General features: G+C 38.3%; 2 protein-coding genes across 2 annotated transcripts in view; one reads left to right on the top strand and one right to left on the bottom strand.

Annotated features, from left to right (window-relative positions):
• Positions 1–3,871: 3,871 nt before the first annotated feature.
• Positions 3,872–5,894, bottom strand: LOC121878099. Its single transcript, XM_042384091.1, has 3 exons — positions 5,860–5,894; positions 4,101–4,792; positions 3,872–3,909 (listed from the first exon to the last, which is right to left on the bottom strand). Exons 1-3 carry the CDS (start codon positions 5,892–5,894, stop codon positions 3,872–3,874), a joined length of 765 nt encoding a protein of 254 aa, XP_042240025.1.
• Positions 5,895–6,095: 201 nt separating this feature from the next.
• The window catches only part of LOC121878098 (general transcription factor II-I repeat domain-containing protein 2A-like), a 21,762-nt gene continuing 16,866 nt past the window's right edge, over positions 6,096–10,991 (top strand). Inside the window, exon 1 of the mRNA XM_042384089.1 lies at positions 6,096–7,517. Within this exon, the coding sequence (XP_042240023.1) occupies positions 6,096–7,517 (1,422 nt within the window). The remainder of the gene's footprint in view (positions 7,518–10,991) is intronic.

The following is a 10,991-nucleotide window of genomic DNA, read 5'->3' as shown; positions in this document are numbered from 1 at the left end:
TGCTACGTGTACTCGATAGTGGACTCATTGTGTTATTGATAGTACAAGACAGAGTACATAAAAAATGAACCTATTCCTGTACTTAGGCTAGGGATCGAAGCCATAGTTATTTTGGTATGAGGCGAGTTCTTTACCCACTGAACCATTAAGAGAGAGAGAGAGAGAGAGAGAGAGAGAGAGAGAGAGAGAGAGAGAGTCCATTCATTAAACACTGAATTTTCCACAGGATTATTATCACTATATTTTTAACATACAACAAATAACAAACACCAAAAAAATAAAGCAACCGTCAAACAAAACTCATTTCACTCATAAAATCTCTTAAAACAAAAACAAAACAAAAAACACTGTACATTTTAATCAGTTTGATGTCATTGTTTTGGTCATGACAAAAATAAAAAGATGGGTTATATATGCTGGATTAAGCTCTCTAGTACTCTTTGTGTTTCACTGCCTGGTAAATATATCGCGACAGACAGACAGACAGACAGGCAGGCAGGCAGGCAGGCAGAGAAAGAGAGAGAAAGAGAGAAAAAAGAGAAAAGGAGAGAGAGAGAGAGAGAGAGAACACACATTGTCTCTATCTCTCTCGAGGTCTTAAGACATATCGATAAGCATGGTCTCTATATTTCAAAGTCTTGGGGGTATTATGCAAAGCAGCTTAAGGAACTCGTATTAAGGAGGAGAGCCAAAAGGTGTTTAATTTTTCGTCTTTTATCGATTTTTTTTATATTAATTTATTTATCGTATTATTATTATTATTATTATTATTATTATTATTATTATTATTATTATTAATATTATTATTATTAATATTATTAAAACTATTATTATTATTATTATTATTATTATTATTATTATTATTATTATTATTATTATTATTATTATTATTATTATTATTATTATTATTATTATTATTATTATTATATTTCTACTTTACTCAATGTCTTATTTAATTCAATATCTCTTATTTTATTATTCATAACTTTATTCAGTTACTGACTTTCACAATTTGTTATTTACTTTCTTCTTCCTTCTCTTTATCAAAATTACCTGGGTCTTGTACCTCTCTCAAAATAACGTATTCCGGACAATAGTTTGTGAGCGATATGAAATGTTTACCAAAAAAATTCATTCCTCAAAAAACTCCCCAAAAGTATATTCCAGAAAAGGTGTTTTGAGGGAAGTGAATTTTGGGGTCAGATATACAACTTGTGGAGTGGCTAAGTAAAGGGTGCGATCACAACCCTATCGTTAGGTTGTGGGAGACGGACGAGTACCCAACACCTCAGCCATTCCTCCAACACCACAGCCACTCCTCCAACACCACAGCCACTCCTCTAACACCACAGCCACTCCTCCAACACCACAGTCACTCCTCCAACACCACAGAGACTCCTCCAACACCACAGCCACTCCTCCAACACCACAGTCACTCCTCCAACACCACAGAGACTCCTCCAACACCTCAGCCACTCCTCCAACACCACAGCCACTCCTCCAACACCACAGCCACTTCTTCATCACCACAGCCACTCCTCCAACACCACAGCCACTCCTCCAACACCACAGTCACTCCTCCAACACCACAGAGACTCCTCCAACACCACAGCCACTCCTCCAACACCCGAAGATGAGTGGCAGTGTTAGTGTTGAGATCGGCAACAAATTCTGTATAATAATGTAGCTTCCCTCCCGAACAGACTGTATAAGGTAATTGCTTAGAATGGAACTGCTCCCTCACTCTTCACCCTCCTCACCCACCGTCTCACCCATCCCTCACCCACCTCCTCACCCATCCCTCCTCACCGTCTCACCCATCCCTCACCTACCCTCCTCTTCACCCATCCTCCCCACCGTCTCACCCATCCCTCACCCACCCTTCTCACCCATCCCTCACTCATCCCTCACCCACCGTCCTCACCATCCCTCACCCACCGTCTCACCTATCCCTCACCCACCCTTCTCACCCACCCTCCCCACCCATCCCTCACCCACCCTTCTCACCCATCCCTCCTCATCCCTCACCCATCCCTCCTCATTCCTCACCCACCTTCTCACCCACCCTCCTCATCCCTCACCCACCCTTCTCACCCATCCCTCACTCATCCCTCACCCATCCCTCACCCACCCTTCTCACCCACCCTCCTCACCCATCCCTCACTCACCGTCTCACCCATCCCTCACCCACCCTCCTCACCATCCCTCACCACCGTCCTCATCCCTCACCCACCCTTCTCACCCCATCCTTCACTCATCCCTCACCCACCCCTCATCTCCCCACCCCTCCCACCCCCATCCATATAACACTCCTTCGCCCCCTCCACTCTTAACCTGATCAGTATAGTAACACTAAATAAAGCATACACAGATGAATCATTTCCGTCTTGTGTAAATACATTCATCAGTTTAAAACAAATTCCTTTTGTTAGAGAGAAAAAGGTTTATTTTGTTATAAATATTGAGGTCCAACCATTATCTCTTTTATCTCACTACATCTAAAAAGTATAATATATTAAAGTATTAACTATAAAACCTGAAATGTTTAATATATAAATGGGTCAATTTAATACGAGTTACAAGACACTGTACAATACACACCGCTCGGAAGAGTAAACATGACACGAGACATAGCGAGCCGTGTCAGGTGTCAAATTTGGCACCTCTGAGTGTCACACATGTTACCATTACATCAGTATAGCACCAACGGCAGTCAGTCGTGTGTCGTGTGAATGTTGCTTGGAGAACGAGTTTGTGTGTGTGTGTGTGTGTTAGTATTAGCCTCACTAGGTTTCAGTGTCACACAAAAATATAGAGAATGTTTAAATGAAGAAAACTTACATAATCACTGTTTAAATCCATGATATTTACTTAAGCAATGTTTACATAATTAATACTGACGAGCAATGTTTTAATAAATGATCTATACTTCAGAAATAGTTTACATTATTTATATTTTCAACAATGTATAAATAAATAATGTCGCCAAGATATCCAGGCACTATATAATGTTCATAATACCCACACCTGTGTCACTAATTAACACGTAAATTATCTTACCTGTGAACATCCACCTGTCCAGGAGGTCCAAAAAGGGAACAGGGAGAAGGGAGGGACGGGGGGGTCTCATAAAGGGAAGGAGAGGGGGGAGGGGAACAGAAGAGAGGAAAAGAGGAGAGGGAAAGAGAAGAAAGGGGATAAGGGGTGACGGATTCAGATTTATTCCCCTCAAGTCCTTCACTAAAGGGATATGTATCTTTAGTATACAGTATAGTACCAATAGGAGTCTCTGGAATGTCGCATTATTAATATCATTATTATTATTATTATTATTATTATTATTATTATTATTATTATTATTATTATATATTTCATGCTTTACAAATATTTATACATATCATACATACACGTCACCCGCTATACTACTATACATGAGGCGAAATTACACCGTGTCGACCAGTTCCTTTATAATTCCTGGAGATCGTATGGTCATGTGCCTGGGGTCAACAAGGCACCAGTTTACGATAAGAGAATCTTGGGTACAGCCGAGGACTCAACCGCTCAGAAGATAAGTCTTATCAGTTGTGGTTGCGCTAACGACTGCCTCCCGCGGTCAAGAACGATAATGATGAAAGGATTCCGGACGACGCAGTTACAGTGATTAAATCATAGTGTTCAAAGGATTAGGTTAGGTTACGTTTATAAAATATAACAATTGATAAACCCTGGTATATAACATCTCTCGAGTCTAATAGAGGTTAATGAGGTATTACATCATGGTATTAACACCGAATAAATAATCTTACTCTTAATATATCCTGATATTGAGACGTTTATTAACCCTCACGCAAAAATTAACAAGTCAAGGCATTCACGGCGATCTGAATCTATTATTGAATTCACGCTTATCTGAAGACATTAACTTAGGACATTTCACACGTATCTGAATCTGCTTTATCGGTCATTACTCCTTCTCCAATTTCGTGTTTGGGTGGACCAGAGGGGGAGACAGAAACCGTGAATAATGAAGGAATCAACAAAAAGGATAAAACATGAGAGATGGAAAGAAAATAGGAACCGAGGTTTGTATTCTTTAGTACAGGGACATCCATCATTGTACTCGAGGTAAGGCGTCTGTGCATCATTGTACTCGAGATAAGGCGTCTGTGCATCATTGTACTCGAGGTAAGGCGTCTGTACATCATCATTGTATTCGAGGTAAGGCGTCTGTCCATCACTGTACTCGAGGTAAGGCGTCTGTACATCATCACTGTACTCGAGGTAAGGCGTCTGTACATCATCATTGTACTCGAGGTAAGGCGTCTGTCCATCATTGTACTCGAGGTAAGGCGTCTGTGCATCATTGTACTCGAGGTAAGACGTCTGTGCATCATTGTACTCGAGGTAAGGCGTCTGTGCATCATTGTACTCGAGGTAAGGCGTCTGTACATCATCATTGTACTCGAGGTAAGGCGTCTGTCCATCACTGTACTCGAGGTAAGGCGTCTGTACATCATCATTGTTCTCGAGGTAAGGCGTCTGTCCATCATTGTACTCGAGGTAAGGCGTCTGTACATCATTGTACTCGAGGTAAGACGTCTGTACATCATCATTGTACTCGAGGTAAGGCGTCTGTCCATCACTGTACTCGAGGTAAGGCGTCTGTACATCATCATTGTTCTCGAGGTAAGGCGTCTGTCCATCATTGTACTCGAGGTAAGGCGTCTGTCCATCATTGTACTCGAGGTAAGGCGTCTGTACATCATCATTGTACTCGAGGCTGGTCAGTAGACTAGTGAAGAGTCAGAAAAGTAGAGAAGAATAAGGAAAGTAGTGAAGAGTCAGGAAAGTAGTGAAGAACCAGGAAAGTAGTGAAGAGTCGGGAAAGTAGTGAAAAGTCAGGAAAGTAGTGAAGAGCCAGGAAAGTAGTGAAGAGCCAGGAAAGTAGTGAAGAGCCAGGAAAGTAGTGAAGAGTCAGGAAAGTAGTGAAGAGTCGGGAAAGTAGTGAAGAGTCAGGAAAGTAGTGGAGAGCCAGGAAAGTAATGAAGAGACAGGAAAGTAATGAAGAACCAGGAAAGTAGTGAAGAACCAGGACAGTAGTGAAGAGTCGGGAAAGTAGTGAAGAGTCGGGAAAGTAGTGAAGAGTCAGGAAAGTAGTGAAGAGTCAGGAAAGTAGTGAAGAGTCAGGAAAGTAGTGAAGAACCAGGAAAGTAGTGAAGAGTCAGGAAAGTAGTGAAGAGTCAGGAAAGTAGTGAAGAACCAGGAAAGTAGTGAAGAGTCGGGGAAAGTAGTGAAGAGTCAGGAAAGTAGTGAAGAGTCAGGAAAGTAGTGAAGAGTCGGGAAAGTAGTGAAGAGTCAGGAAAGTAGTGAAGAGTCAGGAAAGTAGTGAAGAGTCAGGAAAGTAGTGAAGAACCAGGAAAGTAGTGTAGTGAAGAGTCGGGGAAAGTAGTGAAGAGTCAGGAAAGTAGTGAAGAGTCAGGAAAGTAGTGAAGAACCAGGAAAGTAGTGAAGAGTCCAAGTAGCAGGAAAGTAGTGAAGAGTCAGGAAAGTAGTGAAGAGCCAGGAAAGTAGTGAAGAGTCGGAAAGAAAAAGTAGTGAAGAGTCAGGAAAGTAGTGAAGAGTCAGGAAAGTAGTGAAGAGTCAGGAAAGTAGTGAAGAACCAGGAAAGTAGTGAAGAGTCAGGAAAGTAGTGGAGAGCCAGGAAAGTAGTGAAGAGCAGATAAGTAATATACAAGAAAGTAATAAATAACAAAATAGCGAATAAAAGAAAAATAACGAAGAAACAAAAGGGAAAATAAATCCAATAACGTATAACTCTCTCCATACGGCTTCTTTCCGGCACGCGAGACCCGGGCTCACCTCAATAAAAAAAACCCTTTATATGGCAACCGCATGCCGCCTTGGCGGCAGCGGGTGGAAGGATTGTTTCCCGTTCTGTTGTTAAATAATTAGCCATGCGGCCAGACGTGGTGTGACTCCTTTACCATCATTAATATTTTATATATTTTTTCGAGTTTTGCAGTTTCGCAAAGAATTTATCGGTTAGCAAAATCCAAGTTCAGCTATATGAATGTTTAAATTTAATTTCTCGTGAAATGATTAAGACAAAAAAACAGTCTGATGTTTTGATGAAATTTATTTCAGGTAGGCCAAGTTCCAACTTAGTTGCTGCTGGTTTTGAGGTTTCAAAAGTTATTGTCCAACATGGAAAGCCACTCAGTGATGGGGAGTATATTAAAGAAGCATGGCTAGAATGTGCTCCTTTCCTTTTTGATAACCTTTCAGAAAAGGACAAGATTATTCAGCGCATTAAAGATTTGTCTGTGAGTAGAAAAACAGTTAAGGATAGGATACTTAAGATGGAAATGAATACAACTGACCAATTAACAAAGGATTTAGCTTCATGTAAGTTCTTTTCTATTTGTGTTGATGAAAGCACAGATATTACATCATCAGCTAGGCTAGCAATTTTTTCTCGATTTTGTAGGGATGATGAGGTATGCGAAGAGATGATTAACCTTGTAACACTACCTGAGCGTACCACTGGGGCTGACATATGTAAAGCAGTTGTGAACGAATTATCTATTCGACAAATTGACATTTCAAAAGTAGTATCCGTCACAACAGATGGTGCACCCAGTATGATTGGTAAGGAAGCAGGATTTGTAAATCTGTTTGCAAAACATGTTGGTCATCCGCTGATAGGTTTTCATTGCATCATACATGAGGAGGCTTTATGTGCTAAAGCTGGTCTAAGGGAACTTCAAGAAGTGATGCAAACAGTCACCAAGGTTGTTAATTACATTTCTGCACGTGCCTTAAATAAAAGACAATTTCGGAATTTATTGAATGAGGTGGATTCGGTGTACAAAGGACTAACAATGTACAACAATGTTCGTTGGCTTAGTCGAGGATTTGTTTTGAAACGATTTGTTGAATGCATGGATGAGATAAATCTCTTTCTGATTAACCAACAAATGTCTTATAAAGAAATGTCTGACATCGTGTGGGTTTGTAAACTAATGTTTTTTGCAGATTTATGTGAACATTTAAATGACTTAAATGTTAAATTACAAGGCTCTGGTAAGACACTTGATGTTATGTTTGATTACATAAAGGCATTTGAAATGAAACTAGGAGTTTTTAAGAGGGATGTAGATAGTGAAAGATTTAGATACTTTCCAAACCTAAAGAAATACATCAATGATCTCACAAAGGATGACAAAACAGACTGCCAGTGTCTTCAGAAGCTATTTGTAAACATCATTGAGTCAACTGTTGAGCAGTTCTCAACGAGATTTGCTAGGTTCAGAGAATTAGAAGAGACTGCAAAATTCATTAAGTTTCCAGACAGTATAAAACTGGATGAACTAAACTTGCAGAAGTTTTCATGGATAGATATGGATGATTTTGAAATGCAATTGATTGAATTTCAAACTAGCTCAATTTGGAGGCAGAAATTTGTTGAGCTTAGAGCTGACTTGGAAAGTATTGAAAAGGATCGATTAGAGAAGGGAGTAAGAGAGAGAAATGCCGAAAACGAGGTACTGAGGACTTGGAATACTATTCCAGAAACTTTTGTCTGTTTAAAAAAACTTGCAACAACATTACTATCCATTTTTTCATCTACATATTCTTGTGAATCATTGTTCTCAGTGATGAACTCTGTTAAGTCTCATAATAGAAGTAGCCTTACTGATGAAACTAGTAGCGCATGTATATCTCTCAAGGTTACAAAATATAAACCGGATATAAATTATCTATCATCAGGGATGCAGCAGCAGAAGTCTCATTGATTCTAAATAAAGAAAAGGTTCACAATTATTCGTTCTGTAATTTTCATTTGATGTATTCTGTTAAAAATATTAAGGATTCGCTTTGGTTTAATATAATACAGTGTGTATTTTTGTAGGTAAAATAACTTTTATATTTTCTCTGTGGTTTTTATGCATCATTCATAAAGGATTAAGAATCAATAAAAGAATATCTTTAGTTTTATATCCTTTTATTGTGTTTTAGTCGAGTAAATCGATATTGAGCTTGGTATTGAAAAGGTTCTCCCATTACGTAAAAGATACCAAATAATATGTGACCCGGAAATTTTGGTTGGCACGAGAGAAAATTTTGTATCAAAGATTTGGTCGATTTTGGCACACACACTCAAAAAGGTTGCCCACCCCTGACCTATACAATATGGCTCTGAGTGGACGGACCTGTACTATACCAACCAACATATTGACACACTGGAACTAAGCTGTCAATAACTCCACGACGTTGTAGTAAGTCATACTGGAAATACACAACTGGTGGATATACACAACTGGTTGATATACACACCTGGTGGATATACACACCTGGTGGATATACACACACACCTGGCTCTCATTGGAGGACATTAATACATCAATTGTTCACATTCTCATTACGCCTCGACCTGACTCGGTAAACAGGTATATTCACACGTATCAGAATTTAATCTAAAGGTTATTAAGCCACGTTATTCACAGGTTTCTGTATCTTAAGAGTTAATTAAATTATCTTTTCTTTTTTCACACGTAACGAGATCCTAATATCATAAATTCAATGGTGTCCTCAATCCCCATATATCAATTAATATATTCTAGTTAATCTGAAAAAAAGATAACTTATCTGAATCAAATTTTAAAAGACTAGATAAATAATGCAGGTTTATGAAATAGCTCGGAAAAAAACAAAGGAATATTTGTAATGCAACGGACAAGTTAATTTTGCAATCATATTAACGTAAATTTCCGCTCACTTGGCAGCTTTCAATTTCATTTTTTTTAACCTTCGTCAATGTGTAGGTGGAGTTTCAGTCTGAAATTGACAGACGTGTTGAAGGTATCTGTCTATTGTGATACATCTGTCTTCTCCTGTCCAATACCATATCTCTCCCTCTCTCCCTCTTAATGACGTAATAGCATATTAAAATCACAGTAATAACAAAAACAACAATAATAACGACAAAAACATTAACATCATCAAAATATCAACGGCATAATTAACATAAAAAAATAACAAAAACATCAATACCGACAACAAAAACATTAACAACAACAAGAACATTAACGAAATCCAGAACAACAAGAACAACATAACATCCAGACAACAGAACAAAAAACAACAACATATAATGGTCTTAATACGCCTTCATGTCTTCACCTGTAGCGGAAAAAAAGCTTCTAAAATAAAACTAAACAAAACAACGTAAGAAAGATCCATTAAAAAAAAAAAAAAAAAAAATAATAATAATAATAATAATAATAATAATGATGATGATGATGATGATGATGATGATGATGATGACGACGACGACGACGCCGATGATGATGATGATGATGACGACGACGACGACGACGATGATGATGATGATGATGACGACGACGACGACGACGACGACGACGCCGATGATGATGATGATGATGATGACGACGACGATGATGATGATGATGATGATGATGATAATAATAATAATGATAATGATAATAATAATAATAATAATAACAATAATAATAATAATAATAATAATAATAATAATAATAATAATCAACCAGGCGTCTCAGTTTTCTGTACCTCTGCGTATTTTAGTAATCGTAAAAACTCCTCCTACACATTTCCGTCCCGCGAATTTGTATCCCGCGAAATTCCGTCTCGCGGGGAGGAAGTATTCTGGAAACGATAATTTTGCACGTCAGCATCGGCACCTTTATGGATCACCCGTGCAGAAGTGGGGGAAGAAATTTGGCTAATAACATCAGAATTGGTGTGAAGGAACGAGCGATAAATATAGATGTAAACGATAATAAAGTAATAAAGATAAAATGAAATGGGGGAAAAAGATGATAAAGGATAGAAAAAAGAATAAAGATAAAGGAAAATAGAAAATATAACGAAAGAAAAAAAAATAGTGAATTTTAATTCCGTTGAGTACGATGACTTATTGAGTACATGATTTATTTCCTTGAGTACAATGACTTAGTTCCTTGAGTACAATATCTTAACGTCTTGAGTACAATGACTTAGTTCCTTGAGTACAATATCTTAACGTCTTGAGTACAATGACTTATTGTAAAAATAAAAAAAATACCTAATCAAGAATCAAGACAAACATACAAAAAAGACATCAAGTACTCAGCGTTAAATGCAGAAAAATATTTAATACTAGAAAAAAAATCTAATAAAAAATCTGTTAAAAAATGACAATTAATTAATTATAAACGAGGAAAATCCTTAATGACTTCAATTAAGAGAAGAGAGAGACAAACAAAAATGATAATAAAAGAAAAAATATAAAATAAATCTCTCAATGGTAAATGTCTCCAGCTAGGCTTAAAAATCCCTAAGAGAAATGGCTCATATATTCTCAAAATTAATCGCCGTGACTAATTAATCGCCTGGCTAATCGCCTATTCATCTGGCTGATAAATGAATTATTTTCACGTACCTAAGTCAACACCGGAATACATTTAACACTGTTATCTAAACCCATTACAACCCACAGCCCACCCGTCAACCCACTGCACGCCCACCCACCCACTGCGACGATATTGGTGCTGTCAGGGGTAAACACGGGTGATATATGTGTTTTTTGAGCTATGACACTCATACAGACACAGTATGTATATAAACATATACTTATACGTCCCAGTATACAAATATGTATATACACAGATGTTCTTTTAACTAAACATACGTATAAACAGATACACACATGTTCCACACAATATAAATATGTGATAGCATTGTCTCTCTCTCTCTCTCTCTCTCTCTCTCTCTCTCTCTCTCTCTCTCTCTCTCTCTCTCTCTCTCTCTCTCCACCACCATCCATCATCACCACCCCCCCATCATCACCAACCACCCACCCACCTACCATCCACCCAACAACCACAAAGCACCACCCAACAACCACAATCACTACCCACTACCACCAACCACTAACCACCAGAAGGTATTTTGAGTGCGTGTGTGTG

The sequence above is a fragment of the Homarus americanus genome, unplaced genomic scaffold (genome assembly GCF_018991925.1).
Source record: "Homarus americanus isolate GMGI-L3 unplaced genomic scaffold, GMGI_Hamer_2.0 scaffold45562, whole genome shotgun sequence".
Lineage (NCBI taxonomy): Eukaryota > Metazoa > Arthropoda > Malacostraca > Decapoda > Nephropidae > Homarus > Homarus americanus.
The sequence above is the reverse complement of the archived record's forward strand: the minus strand, read 5'-3'. Positions and strand labels throughout refer to the sequence as shown.